The sequence below is a fragment of the Mytilus edulis genome, chromosome 3 (genome assembly GCF_963676685.1).
Source record: "Mytilus edulis chromosome 3, xbMytEdul2.2, whole genome shotgun sequence".
Taxonomy (NCBI): Eukaryota; Metazoa; Mollusca; class Bivalvia; order Mytilida; family Mytilidae; genus Mytilus; species Mytilus edulis.
The window spans coordinates 10,027,198-10,043,305 of NC_092346.1; the positions used below are offsets into that span (position 1 = coordinate 10,027,198).

General features: G+C 33.1%; 1 protein-coding gene and 2 long non-coding RNA genes across 3 annotated transcripts in view; 1 reads left to right on the plus strand and 2 right to left on the minus strand.

Moving 5' to 3' along the window:
• Positions 1–1,363: 1,363 nt before the first annotated feature.
• LOC139515768 (uncharacterized) lies at positions 1,364–4,130 on the minus strand. Its single transcript, XR_011662838.1, has 2 exons — positions 4,000–4,130; positions 1,364–1,698 (listed from the first exon to the last, which is right to left on the minus strand). It is a non-coding gene; the product is annotated as an uncharacterized lncRNA (long non-coding RNA).
• Positions 4,131–7,430: 3,300 nt separating this feature from the next.
• LOC139515769 (uncharacterized) overlaps positions 7,431–16,108 on the plus strand; it is a 40,109-nt gene continuing 31,431 nt past the window's right edge. Inside the window, exon 1 of the mRNA XM_071305462.1 lies at positions 7,431–7,676. Within this exon, the coding sequence (XP_071161563.1) occupies positions 7,462–7,676 (215 nt within the window). The 5' untranslated portion in view covers positions 7,431–7,461. The remainder of the gene's footprint in view (positions 7,677–16,108) is intronic.
• Positions 9,554–11,354, minus strand: LOC139515770 (uncharacterized). The gene is made up of 3 exons (XR_011662839.1): positions 11,246–11,354; positions 10,211–10,302; positions 9,554–9,740 (listed from the first exon to the last, which is right to left on the minus strand). It is a non-coding gene; the product is annotated as an uncharacterized lncRNA (long non-coding RNA).

A 16,108-nucleotide genomic window follows, 5' to 3' on the forward strand; every position in this document is an offset into this window, starting at 1 on the left:
GTAAGGTGTGTCTGATTGTCAGGTATATGGCCTTGACCTCATTTTCATGGTTCATTGGTCAATGTTTAGTTTTAGGTATATTTATTAGATACTATATGCAACATATGAACTATATTTGATCCATGGAATAATTGTGAGGGCACAGGTTGGTCTGGCAGGGTTCAATCTGACCTTGACCTCATTTTCTAGGATCCTGTTAAGGTTATGTGATACTTGCAGGAAAACGTTATAATTTATGACTATCAACATTAAATCAATGATCTGTAAAGCAGGCCACACATTTTAGCCTGTGCACTCTTTTAAAGAAAGCCATATCTGTTCCTATTGTAACAAATATTATCCCTTTGTTCTGGTGGGAACAAAAAAGTAACATTTGTTCCAGGGGAAATAATATCTCAAAATATTTGAGAATTTACATTTCATGACATATTAGCTGATTAAAAGCCAATTGATGACAAAAATATGAATAATTGATACACGTGTATTAGAAAACCAATGACGTAAATTACATTTTGCACATTGGAATTGTAACTCTTGATTTAAATTTTATCAGGTACACTCAAACCAAAACATTTGAATGCCAGGAACATCAGACCAGAAAATTAGAAAGGAGGAGCATGGTAGTCGAGAGTTCTAAGTAGTGGAACAACTGCAGTATCACTAGTATGTCAACACTGAGGTTGTGAGTTTGACTCCCACATGTGGCAGATGCACTAGATTTAAACTTTAATTGACTCGGACTGACTATCTTCCTACCGAAAGTCGGTTGTTCTCTACCAACCAAAGGGCTTTCTCCTCCAATTAAAACTAACTGCCAAGAAATAGTAGTCAATTCTAATGCCTTTATAAATTTTCAGGATATTGAAAGCAAATTTGAGTTTCCATACAAAGTGTTGACATTCGGTATACCATTTATATGTGACATCTCATTATAAAAACCGAAAAGTCTCCTAAAACTTTTTTATGTGCTTCCTTTATTACCTTCAATTTGTAATAAAGGATAAATTCAAATTACACTGTTCTAGCACCAAATTACCTGTTTGTGACAACTATTTCTGTAGTACTTTTAAATATGACTAATCATTGCTAATTGCTGATCATTTTTATCAGTGGCAAATATTTCAGGAATATTCATGATGAGTACAAATTAATGTATTAATTTAAAAAAAAATTTAAATCAAATATTTCAAATCTGAAAAGTGGAACTTTTTAATTTAGTCATTTGAATAATTCTTCCTTTCAAACCTTTGAAAAATTATTCATCAAGTTCTGATCTAAATATTCTCATCAACTAAACTGTATAGTGACCAAAATATATGATCATTGCTAAAAAAAATCTTGCAAATAAAAAAAAAATAACGTCTGAAAACATAAAAATTTATTGCTATTGTTCAGTGATTCAGTTGACTTTTGTCATTTCTATTCAAAACTGTTTTTGGTATATCCATTTTAGACTTCAAACTTGGAACATCAATTGGGCTATGTTCTTTTAGTTCTTTAAACTGTCTTTCATCTCTCTCTTCCTGAATACTTTTTGTTTTCCATGGTGATTCGGCTCTTCCAATAACAGCTTCAAAATTGTATCCAACAAAACCAACTACAAGTGCCACTGGGAAAGTCATATACACAGCATTCGTCCTAACAAAGTGCATAATTAAAGGCCACATACTGCAAGTATTATGTTTTCTTCATTTAAACCTGAAATGATTTAATAAAATATAAAATTACAATTTATTAAACTAATCTATTAAACTAAAGTAAACTTTTCAATCATGCTAAGAAATTTTCTTGCCTGAAGTCATTTTGATTAGGAAAGATGATTTGCTGTAAACCATACAGATATTTATTGACATGATTGACAAAGATGAATTAAAATTATTTTTTCAACAAAATCATTCTACAAAAGACCTTAGACAAATGTTAGAAGCCAATACATATTTAGAAACATATTGGTACTTATAACAATTTAGAACTACAAATGTACAGGTGCATTCAAATTCTAAATTCAGATGTGTGCCTTAAAAAAAAATTATTTAGCATTTGTTTGCACCTGTCCTAGGCCAAGGCTCTTTGTTGAAGGCCGTACTTCTGACCTATAATGGTTTCCTTTTACAAATTGTGACTAGGATGGAGAGTTGTCTCATACCACATCTTCTAATATCTATATGAAAATAATCACACAGATATTTTCAATATAATAAGTTAACCTGTACTACACATCTTACATGATAAGGAGATTTGCAAAATATATCTCAAAAGTTTAGTGATTCAACGAAAAATAACTGGATTTTAAAATTTGTATCATTTTATACTGGTTGAGGACCCCTTTATACTGTAAGATACAGTTACCATAACCTTGCATTTTATGCAATTATGGACACTTTGCCTTAATACAACATACTGCTATTAATTTCATGGGAAGATAAGCTAATGTAGAGACACAACATTATCACTTTATGACACCCTTGAAAATGGCCTTGGTTTTGGAAAACTGACTGTGTAACTGTTAATATAAAGTAAAAGTCTGTGGACATAAAATTTTCTTGAAAGAAATAAAGGTTTAATTATTAATTTTAGAATTAATTTCTATGATCCCCTGCAATGCAGTGCCAGGTTTAACTTGCTGATTCATGGTGACATAAATTCAAGATGAGTTGACATTGATCTTGAGCGAAAGTTTGTGGAATTCTGAATTTATGGACAAAATAAAGATATTGTTGGTTTATTTGAGAAACCTCCATCACTGTTTGACTCAAAACAGCAATATGTAGCAGAATTTTCTTACCTACATGTATTTATTATAGATAGGCAATTTCTATGATTTAGGAACAAGATTCATCAGTGATGGTACATGCAACTGGTCTATAAGAATGTGCCCATAAAATTTCAAGCAAATATGGGCACACTAAAACATTAAATATTAAACATATATTATTTCCAATTCTGAGATCCAGCTTTTTGCTGTAAATAAGAGGAATTAAAGTTGAATATTAAGACATAATTTTTGGTAACCCTTAAATCTAAAAGGAATATTTTGAAAGATTTCTGTGACAGTTTAAACTGTTACCTAAATAGATTAACTTGATCTGCATAGGCGGATCCAGGGGAGAGAGGGCCCCCCTTTTCGTGGGAAAAATTTGTTTGACTATGTAGGGAATCACTGAAGCATGACTGGAGTGTCCCCCCCCCTGTTTAGGTCAGTCAGCGCCCCCCCCCCCCCCCCCTTATGAAAGGTTCTGGATCCGCCACTGATCTGATTATCTAATAAATCAATTTCCAGCTGTGAAGTAAACATGAAATCATGTATATACAAAATTTCACAACTCACATTATCGCTATTCCCTGCTGACCAGAGAATCTGTCCCGCTTGAACTTTTGTCGTCATACAACAATCACTTTTCCATTGTGGCGTCAGATATTTTATATTAAGACGTCAAAATTTTACAGGAACAGTGGCGGATGCAGAACGTTCCCTAAGGGGGGGCCCGCTGACTGACCTAAGGGGGGGGGGGGGGGGGGGGGGCGCCCGCTCCAGTCATGCTTCAATGATTCCCTATATAATCAACCAAATTTTTCCCACAAAAGGGGGGGGGGGCCCGGGCCCCCCCCCCCCCTGGATCCGCCTATAAGGAACCTGTGTAATGTCCAGAAATGGTGGCCAAATAGCGATATCATAAGATGTATATATCAGATGACTTCTTATCAAGGAGTTATTCCCCTTGGATAACAATTTTTCATGCATCTTGTAAAACTATTGGTCATATTCGCGAGTGGTTCAAATCAAAAGACTTGTTTGAGTATTTCAAAACAGTAGTATATCAATATCTCTTACATCTGAGACTAGTCTCAGCTTCTAGTCTCAGCTTACATATATATAGTTTGATATATAAAATTAGATAACACATGCTGACCTTCCAAATAAAATTTATTTTTTTTCCTACAAGTTACAACATATCGTTTCCTATGTATTATCTTTTTTTCAAAATTATGTTTGAATACCTTATTAAAAGAATGCCTTCAAAATCTGTCTATTTGATTGTCCAAATACTTACAATGTAAGTATTAAAAATCTCTTTTGCAATAACACCATCGATATTGCGTGTGACACTATGATTTTGGTTCTTAGTTGTATCTTGTTGCAATTTGGTGATTTCGCCACTTTTCCTGTTCGGCCCTGGGTTAAGATTAATAAAGAAACATCCAAATTATATTTGAATAGAAAATTTTAGTTTGAGTCGGGGTGACACAGATTTTACAAACATAAGCTATGTAGAGATTTTTGAATAAAATGTGCAAACTTTTCTTTGAAAGAAAACTCAATTATTTTATACAATGCAGAAAGACATGAAAAATCAAAAACGTACATAATACAAGTTAAACAAGACAATAGGTCATAATGAAATATTCTAAATTGTAACAAATACAAACATGAAAAATGACCAAGAACTTTTTTGATAACTCATACATTACTATCCAGCTAATGGCAATTAAAGATAAAAAATCAAAGCTGGTCAGCTGTCTATATATACTCACAGTGGGCCGGCCCAAAAGCAACTAAACATAATATAGATATAGGAAGATGTGGTGTGAGTGCCAATGAGACAAATCTCCATCCAAATACAATTTATAAGTAAACCATTATAGGTCAATGTACGGCCTTCAACACGGAGCCATAACCATAGATATAATAGCCATCTATGACAAAACCGAGCCTCAGAGTGAGCTGACAACATGTTCAAACATTGAATAATTAAATCAGCATAGGCAACAAGCAACCACTATCAACTATAGAATCATAAACCGTCCGCAAGCACGAACATTAAGAATCACAAGCACCAATCGAGGACATAGTTACAGAATCATGCAAAACTATAACTGAGCAGCAAACATGTACATTCAGAATCATCAGCAGCAATTAAGCATGTACTTTTGAACAACACTATCAGATTCTATCAGCAGAAAGTATGTACCTTTACAACTATAAGCAGCAAGCATGTATCGGCGTCACAACCATAAGCATCAACGGTATGTACATTCAAAACTATAAGATGCAAGCGTGTTCCCTTAGAACCATAACTTTAGCAGCAAGACTATACCTTCAGAACCATACGCAGCAAAAATATACCTTCAGAACCATAAACAGCAAGTATAATGATCTTCACAATTATAAGTTAGTAGCAAGCATGAACCTTAAGAACCATAAACTGCATGTGCACAAGCCTATTTCCTTTAAACCATTAGCAGCAAGTATGCACCTTCACAACTATAAGCCGTGAGCAAGCATGTACCTTCAGAATATTATTAGCAGCAAGTATTTACCCTCACAGCTATAAGCATCAAGCATGTACCTTCAGAACAATAACTGCAGACGTGTTTCCTTCGAACTATAAGCATGCAGCAAGAATATACCTACAGAACCAAGCATGTACCTTACATCTTTATCTTTATCTTTATCTTTAACAACTATAACAGGTATAAGGTGCAATCATGTACTTTCACAACCATAAGCAGCAAGCATACACCTTCACAGTCATAAGCAGCAAGCATATACCGTGGCTTCAGAACCATAACCAACCCCCGGAACCCCATCAGTGGCGGATTCAGATGGGGGCGTAGAGGGCGTACGCCCCCCTTTGCTGGCACTTTTTTTTTTTTTTTTTTTTTTTTTTTTATAAAATGATTATAATAATAATCAGCCTAGACTTCGTGAATTTTGCTGTGTATTTAATTTTAATGCGACAGTTCTCCACTTATAAAGATATTTTTCGCTCGTATTCACTGTAATATATTATTGATTATGTCAAAGTTACTATGATGTGATTCGCTACGGTGGAGTTGACAAGTACGTCGAAAAAAAAAAACGTCACTCAGTCATTTTGAAATTCAGATTACAGTAACACATGTTTAGGCTAAGGATGACGCCTTCGAAGTATTGAGCAAGGACGTATTGACTTCTTTATCACAATTCCACCCAACAGAAAATTATTCTCCATTACACTCTAAAAAAAAACGGGCGTATTTTTTTTTTGGGGGGGGGGGGGGGGGGGGAGGATTGCATGTGAATCCAATATCTGACCGGATCCGAAGGTCTGTTCCGCCGAACTGATATACTGAATATTTTTTTTTTCCTGACTGCAACCGGCCTGCTGGGGGTGGCCTATATGACTCCATGTGTCGAACGTTATTCACAACTTCATTTTCGTTTCCGATTCATTCCTAGCCTTTTGGTTGATTAATTTGTACCCCTCGCTTCCATTGTTGGGTGAAACATTTCAACCAAACATTTAAATGGATTAAAATATCTTGTTTGTTTTTCTTCGTGTCTGTCGTATTGTAAATTTCATTGAATAGCCGTATATCTTGTTCACAACAAGAAATCTGTAAAGTTATGCTAACTAACCATACAACAAACGGGAATTTCCCATGTCCATTTTTTACTGACAAATTCCACTTCAAATATATTTAAATAGTACATATAGCTTTGGATCCATTCAATCATTTTATAATAGACAATCAATGTAGAGAATACGGCACCAAAAATGTCCAGCCCCTACACTTGAACTAAAATGCATTTAACACTTATTTTAATTTTTTTTAGCAAAAAAAAAGGTCCCCAAAATTTTTTCGCCTCGCTCCGTCTATTGATTTTATATTAAGTCAGGGACTTTCTATACTAATGTTCTTAGTTTAGAAAGTTCCTGATTAAGTTATACAGTACAATCGAATTGTTTACTGATCTCCATATTGTAACAAATAATTTATTGGGAATTGATTAATTAAAGGGTTACTATAGACTGTACGTATATATATTAGGCCTATATAGCTAATATTAGGGAGCTATAAATTGTCATATATCCTGCCTTTTAATTTTTTTTAAGGTCAAAACCTAGGCTGTCCTAGATATAGGAAGATGTGGTGTGAGTGCCAATGAGACAACTCTCCATACAAATAACAATTTAAAAAGTAAACCCATTATAGGTTAAAGTACGGCCTTCAACACGGAGCCTTGGCTCACACCGAACAACAAGCTATATAAAGGGCCCCAAAATTACTAGTGTAAAACCATTCAAACGGGAAAACCAACGGTCTAATCTATATAAACAAGCTTTTTTTCAAATTTCATCCTAGCCCGTCGATCCCACCCACTGTTATCCCACCCCCTCATAAAATCAAATGGCAGCTCCCTGTGCTTTGAGAGTATAAAATAAAAATTATTAATAGTATATAATCAGTGATTTTTTTCCAAACATTTATAAATATAGTCTAGTATAGTATTTATTCAATTGATTATAATTTGCTCTTCTGATATCGTAGTAGGCAGTTTGGTTCATTTTTGTCAAAACAAGCCAAATAAAACCCTGATGATGTAATTATTGACTTGCAAGTCAATAGTTCAACCCGTTTTCATGTCATTTGTTTGCGCATGTGTTAGCGATCTTTAGCGTGCTTTCAAATTGAACAATGTCATCGGATTCTGAAGTGAAAGTGCCAGGCAAGCGTGCAGGAAGACCGGTTTCATTAACAGATTCGGACCGAAAAAGAAAGAAGGCTGAAAGAAATGCACTAATCAACAAAAGCAAAATCTACATTGGTAACCAATTTGACCGGTGGGCTACTTTAAAAGAAGAAATTGGAGCGAAATCTCACGCTGAAGTGGCAAAAGTATTATTAGACAGGTAGTTGTGTACGGTTTAATCAATTAAAAGCTACTGAGCTTGCCTGAGTAAACTCTCGGTGCCAGCAGCTATGAAATAATGTTCGACAGATGTATAATAAATCGTCGTCAGTTTTTATCCTTGAAAATACATGTTTGGGGTCCTTTCGCCACAAACACACTTTCGCCCCAAGGTCGATCGCACACCAATTGTTTTGATGTTTTCAATACACAATTACAAATATTTTATTAGCACAAACTCGTCAACAATAAATGATTAAGGCTCATGGTATATTAATTACATAGTTGATCATACATAATAAGTATTGTAAATGATATTTGAATTGATTGATTATTTTAGATGTATGTATAAATCATATGTATATCAATATTTCTATGAATAAAAATTCTTGCGTTGAGTCATTTTAAAACATGTTGAATAAAAATATTTGTTTATAAATGATTTTGGATGATTAAACATTAATTGTTTTGAATTCTTTATTTTTTGTTTATGAAATGTTTAATGTGACGGGCATAATGAATAAAATTAAATCAAATATATAAGTTTTTCTTTACTTAATGTGTCATAGTTTACCTTCAGGCTTCTTTACCTATTTAGAAAATATAATCGTAAATAAAAATAAGAGGGTGGCAACGGGGGTAACTTAAATATGACGAAAATGGTAAAAAAATAATTGCCAAACGACATTAAAGGAATTTTTTGGTGCATGACAATAAAATGTGCAATTTTGAAGAATCATGTTATTTTTGGAAAAAAATAACGGTAACAATAATAATTTGAGAACTATGACAAATCATGATAAGGATATTTTAACGAATGACAGTAAAATTTTGACCAATTTGATGCTAACTGTAACCAAATTGACCATTTGACAATTGACGGTAAAAGGCATTACCCAGCAGGCACTCAACGTTGATTCAACGTTGAAACAATGTCAAATTTATGTTTGATTTTGAAAATTTGAATTAACGTTGTCATTTCAACGTTGAAGTTTCAACATCCATTCAATGTTGATTCAAGGTTGAATAGTAGTTGAAAGTATAATAATGAAATTTATTATAAAGCTACAAACACCACATTTTTACCTGCTTTCCAAATTTTTGCTGTTGTTAGATGGTAAACAGGCAGTGTGGGTGTACATGTTTTTTTTTATGTTTTTCCCTCTCACCAATACACATATGTACAAAATAGATAAGTTAAATGGAAGACATCTAAATAAATACATCAACTGTTACTTTAAACAACATTTGGTGCTTGTAAAAAGTCAAAAATCTAGACCATACATGTCACATCTTAAAATCCTGTTGGCAGAAGGAATAGCTGAAATGATTGTGTGTGTCCACTTGTATTTAACAATAACTATAGACATAATTATCTATTTAATTTATAAGTGGACACCTATCATTTTTGATATATTCTTACTTGTAGTTTTTCTTGTTGTGAATAGCTATAAAAAGACAAATCATTCAATGAATTTGCACAGTTTGCATAAAAACTAAGACATGCACTTTATTCCCCCGAGACCACAGAAAGGAAAGAAGATGTTGAATAGTTCTAAACAATTTTCACAAGTTCAAAGTAGTTTTTATTAAACGACCAACCAATGTTAAACCTTTCTTGAAAGTAGTATATATATCTAGGAAGAGTGAAGACATTATTAGATCCAATGTGTGTTCAGGATGATCGCAATATTTACGAAAATAAGAAGATGCTACATGACTGCTAACCAGACAACTATCCACAAAAAACAAAGGTCCTTGATTATAAATACATATATGTTATATAAATGTATATATTACCCTCATAAACCATTACGTTAATACATATTTACTCAGGAACAATAATATCAAAAATAGTAATAATTAATAATACAATGATATTTCTTTTGATACAAGATTTATTTTATAAATTCATTTGTTATATTTGTCTCTTTTTGTCCTTATTGCATTTCATCATTCGTCCACCACCTCGGGATCTTTCAGCGGTAAATTTTAAGCAGGAGAGGTCTTTATCAGATATGTATTTCCAAGTGACATCTTTTTACTCTTGCAGTATATTTAAACTCTGAAAAAAATTCAGATTATATATATATATAAAAAATATAAATTGTATGTCCTGAAAAGATATTTTAAATTTGAGCTACTTTCAATTTGTTTCTAGAAGCATCGAAAGTAAATAAAAACATAATGACGAAGCACATATTGTAATAAGATAATCATTAATAAAAATATATACATTAATGTTTACTATTTAGTATTAGTAGTTTTTTGTTAATGAAGAAGCTTCAACCTGAGTTTTGTAAGACTGCGGGTTCCACTATGTTATTGATAACAATGAAAACACTTTACCTAAGTAAGACATTTTTTTTATTGATGACTGCACCATTCCATTAACATAAAATAAAGAGCTTTACTAGAATAGCTTAGATATAAAGACAAACATAATATGGTATGTAAAGTTAACAAAATTAGAATAAACAAAAGATTAATCTTTGAACACAAATGGTATATAGCTCATACAGACAAAAAACCTACCTTTGATGATTTTAAAGACTGGAATTCCCAAAACTGAATTTTAATTTTGCTCCACTTGATGCCTTTTAGCCATTGATCTGTTTGACAAGCTTCTGTAAAATAAATAATACATGTTCATGATATCAGATCAGGCGCGGATCCAGAGGGGGGGTTCCGGGGGTTGGAACCCCCCTTTTTTTTTGGACGATCAATGCGTTTGAATGAGGACATGTAATTGGAACCCCCCCCCCCCCCCCCCCCCTTTTGTCCTGGGTTAGGAACCCCCCTTTTTAAAATGGCTGGATCCGCCCCTGCAGATAATGGACTGCTAGGTTCAGGTTACGTTCACATTAATGTAAACATGCATTTCTCATATTACACACAGAGTTAGAGATCACCTGAAGATCAGTAAAGGCTCAGACTGACTTGTTTTTGTAAAAATAAAACAATAAAAGTATCAATTTTCCTAGTCCAGATAATCATGCCGTCTGCTGTGGGTATTTTTCGATTTTGACTTTTTTTGATCCCACATTGACAGGAAGGCGTCCCAGAAAAAAATTAAAATAGCCTTGCCAGACGTCATAATTATTTGGACTACAATTTTCCATGATCGTTCAAATTCAATACTTGTCCAGTTGAAATTCATTGTTTAATATGATCGTCAAAAAGTATGTGGTTTACCAAGCCTTAAAGTTAAACTAAAAGAATCGCATATATATAGTATAAATTTATCATGTTGGGATATTTACCTGAGCAAAATAATGTAAACACTTGCTTATCCCCCCTTTTTCTTATATGAATCTTTAAGCATAATAATTGTAACAATCTTTACCTAAACTTTAAAATGAAACTAAATGCCCCATTAAATGCTCTTAGAAATAGTATAATTGGAGGAAATGATATGATGGCCCTTCCATGTGTTCTGATCTGTTTTCTGGAATACAATGTTGACGTTATAATTTTCTCTAATTGTGCAATATGATACCAATTTAGAGTTTCTAAACACAATTCATAAATATAACAAACCGTGATAGCCACATGCAAACATCTACATACCATAAATATACGTGATAAACGGGAAGTTCTCTTTCGTCTTTGTCCTTTGTTGTTCTTTTTCAAATACAGGAAAGGTGCGTGTTAGAAAAATGCGCATGGGCAATCTAACTTCCTGTTCAAATCCCGCGAAAATATGAATGAAAGAAATCGCGATCATTGTTGATAATCAACTATTTTAAATTTCATTACATGTTATCTTTATGTTCAAATTAAAGTTATGTGAAATGAAATTAATTAATTATATTTCTTATTTCCTAGAAATTTAGTATCAAACGACTTACCTCCCCCCCCCCTTTTCTCATACCGTCACGGTGACGCAAAACTGAAGTTGAAATAGTGACCAATAGTTAGTACTATACTGTTTTGTGAAATCCAAAACTCTTTTTCATTCTTTTCTTTATAAATATATACTTCTACAGTTATGCATATATTGCCTTCTGATAATGATTTTTTTATATAGGCCTACTATGAGTAAATAAGTTAACGTTGATTCAATGTTGAATCAACGTTCCAATTGCAACGTTGAAATGATCAACGTTAATTCAACGTTGAATGTTGGTTTATTCCTCAACGTTGAAAATGTTACGTTGTTTCAACGTTGAATATACGTTGATCACATTTCAACCTCATTTCAACGTTTATTAAACGTTGAGTGCCTGCTGGGTACTTCCTTGTAACATACAAATATAAAACATATATATGGTGTAGCATATTTAACTGTTTAATTGAATATAACAATCCCATGTTTCAAAGTATATTTTATGTATCCGAATCCTTGTTTAGTTTTTTATACAGCCGCAAAAGTTAAAAAAAAAAATTGGTTGTATAATTATTGCTATCACGATGCGTCGATGACGTCAGTGTCTTCTGACGACAGATGATTTCTAAATAATAACTTTCTTATAATAGAAATCAATGAAATTTTTTCACAAGGTTTATAACCACTAAAGGAAGGTTTGAATTGATTTTGGGGGTTATGGTCCCAACTGTGTAGGAATTAGGGCCCAAATAAGAATTTTTGTGGTTTCCAGACAATTTAAAACTTGTGTTAAAGTGTATGAATCTCTCTGAAATTATACCCCAAGTTTCAATACTACAAAGGGATGGTTATATTGATTTTGGGGTTATGGCTCAAACCATCAAAAGGAATTAGGGGCAATTAAAAGGGTTCCCCTGGTTAATGGACAATTGAGACAATTTAAAAGCAGTGGAAGGGAGGTAATCAAAATCAATTTAAAAAAAAAAATGTTTCATTACCTCCCCTACACTGCTTGTAAATCATTTATTAAGAATTGATGATTGTCTTGAGGTGATTTTCTGTCAATTCATTTTTAGCAGTTAATATTAAATTATTTAATATCAAATTTAGCCATGGCTATGTATGTTATTCAGTGGCGGGTCCAGAAATTTTCATAAGTGGGGGCCCACTGACTGACCTAAGAGGGAGCCCGCTCCAGTCACGCTTCAGTGATTCCCTACTGAAGCAACCAATTTTTTTCCCAAAAAGGGGGGCCCGGGCCTCCTGGGCCCCCCCCCCTAAATCCGCCTCTGTTATTTTATATTTAAAAACCTTTATGATGTATTTAAATGGGTAATAATGGTTGCAATAAGAAATTTGAATTGAAATACTGACCATATCTTGAGGGGGGGGTCAACTTTTTTATACTACTGCAAAAAAAAAATTTGGGATCATATATTATGGTATGATGTCTGTCTTCATCTGCGTCGTCGCCAGAGTCGTACAAAGACACGTTTGGTTTACAGACAATCATTTTAATTTCAGTAAATAGATCTGTATGAAATTTAATAAGAGGGTTTAATACCACAAAGGGAAAATTGGGATTGATTTTGGGATTATGGTTCCAACCATTTAGGAATTAGGGGCCCAAAACAAGCACTTGTGTATAAGTATTTCAATTGCTCTGAAATTATACCACAATCACAAGAATAAGGTTTGGATCCATTTTGGGGGTTATGGTGCCAAGAGGTTAGGAAATGGCCAAACAGGGGCCAAAACAAGCATTTTTGAAGTTTCTGGCCAATAATGTGTGTGTAAGTGTAAGAATGTCTCTGACATTGTACCATAAGGTTCCATATCACAAAAGGAAAGCTTGGATTGAGTTGAGGGGTAACTGCCCAATTCATGTAGGAATTAGGGACCAAAAAGGACCAAAAACAAGCATTTTTATACGACCGCAAAAATTTTAATTTTTTGGTCGTATATTGCTATCACGTTGGCGTCGTCGTCTGCGTCGTCGTCGTCGTCCGAATACTTTTAGTTTTCGCACTCTAACTTTAGTAAAAGTGAATAGAAATCAATGAAATTTTAACACAAGGTTTATGACCACAAAAGGCAGGTTGGGATTGATTTTGGGAGTTTTGGTCCCAACATTTTAGGAATTAGGGGCCAAAAAGGGCCCAAATAAGCATTTTCTTGGTTTTCACACTATAACTTTAGTTTAAGTGAATAGAAATCTATGAAATTTTGACACAAGGTTTATGACCACAAAAGGAAGGTTGGGATTGATTTTGGGAGTTTTGGTTCCAACAGTTTAGGAAATAAGGGCCAAAAAAGGGCCCAAATAAGCATTATTCTTGGTTTTCGCACAATAATTTTAGTATAAGTAAATAGAAATCAATGAAATTTTAACACAAGGTTTATGACCACAAAAGGAAGGTTGGGATTGATTTTTGGAGTTGAGGTCACAACAGTTTATGAATTAGGGGCCAAAAAGGGGCCCAAATAAGCATTATTTTTGGTTTTTGCACCATAACTTTAGTATAAGTACATTTTTTGTAAATAGAAATCTATGAAATTTAAACACAAGGTTTATGACCATAAAAGGAAGGTTGCGTTTGATTTTGGGATTTTTGGTCCTAACAGTTTAGGAATAAGGGGCCCAAAGGGTCCAAAATTGAACTTTGTGTGATTTCATCAAAAATTGAATAATTGGGGTTCTTTGATATTCCGAATCTAACTATGTATGTAGATTCTTAATTTTTGGTCCCGTTTTCAAATTGGTCTACATTAAGGTCCAAAGGGTCCGAAATTAAACTTAGTTTGATTTTAACAAAAATTGAATCCTTGGGGTTCTTTGATATGCTAAATTTAAAAATGTACTTAGATTTTTAATTATTGGCCTAGTTTTCAAGTTGGTCCAAATGGGGGTCCAAAATTAAACTTTGTTTGATTTCATCAAAAATTGAATAAATGGGTTCTTTGATATGCCAAATCTAACTGTGTATGTAAATTCTTAATTTTTGGTCCAGTTTTCAAACTGGTCTACATTAAGGTCCAAAGGGTCCAAAATTAAACTAAGTTTGATTTTAACAAAAATTAAATTCTTGAGCTTATTTGATATGCTTTATCAAAATATGTACTTTGATTTTTGATTATGGGCCCAGTTTTCAAGTTGGTCCAAATCAGGATTCCATATCAAGTATTGTGCAATAGCAAGAAATTTTCAATTGCACAGTATTGCACAATAGTAAGAAATATCTAATTGCACAATATTGTGCAATAGCAATTAATTTTCAATTGGAGTTATCTTTCTTTGTATAGAATAGTAGTTGATAATATATGTTGGAAATTTGCCAGACATGACTATGATGTCATTTTCTATTTTTATTTGCCAATAACTTTATGTAAATAACTTCATTGGAAATTTGCCAATATAAAATGTTGCTGATGAAGCTTTTTTTTCCTTATCTTATCTAAAATGTTTTTAGATAATGTATGTTGGACATTTGCCAGACATGACTATGATGTCATTTTCTATTTTTATTTGCCAATAATTTTATGTAAATAACTTCATTGGAAATTTGCCAATATAAAATGTTGCTGATGAAGTTTTTTTTATTGTTTTATACAATAAACAATGTATATTCACTTTTACTACCAACCAATCTTTACCATGCAGTGATAACAAGCACTTTATTTTACATTTTAATATTTTATGATGTATTTAAAAGAGTAGTTATTGTTGCAAACTCCATTAGAAATTTGAATTGATATCAGTTTTGGAAAAAGGGAAACGGGAATGTGAAAAAAAGGGGGGGGGGGGGGGGGGTTTAAATTTTTCTCATTTCAGATTTCATAAATAAAAAGAAAATTTCTTCAAACATTTTTTTGAGAGGATTAATATTCAACAGCATAGTGAATTGCTCAAAGGCAAAAAAAAACTTAAGTTCATTAGACCACATTCGTTCTGTGTCAGAAACCTATGCTGTGTCATGATCAACTATTTAATTTTAGATTTAAAAAGTTTGAAGAAGAAATCTTTAATTGATTTGTAAAATCTTGACATTTGTTTTGTGTAAAAAAAACCCATGTAATGTCAAAAATTTGATCACAATCCAAATTCAGAGCTGTATCACGCTTGAATTTTTTGTCCATACTTGCCCCAACTGTTCAGGGTTCGACCTCTGCGGTCGTATAAAGCTGCGCCCTGCGGAGCACCTGGTTCTAGTTTCCAGACAATAACTTGTGTTTAAGAATATGGATCTCTCTAAAATGTTACTACAAGGTTCCATACTACAAAGGAAAGGCTTGGATTGAGTTTGGGGGTAATAGCTCAAAGGGGGATTACAAAAATTTGGGGGGTTTCAATTTTTTTAAGGGGTTCAAATTTATTTTTAATTTTTCAAATTTCATTTTTTTTTTGAAATTTCAAGAAGAATCTTTAATTGCACAATATTGCGCAATAGATTTGTAAGATCTTGACATTTTTTGTGTCAGAAACCTATACTATGTCAAAGCTTGAATATTGTATCCAAAATTGCCCCAGCTTATCAGAGTTCAACCTCTGTGGTCGTATCAGGCTGCGCTCAGCCAAGCAATTTATTCGTTTCTGATTTCAGAAA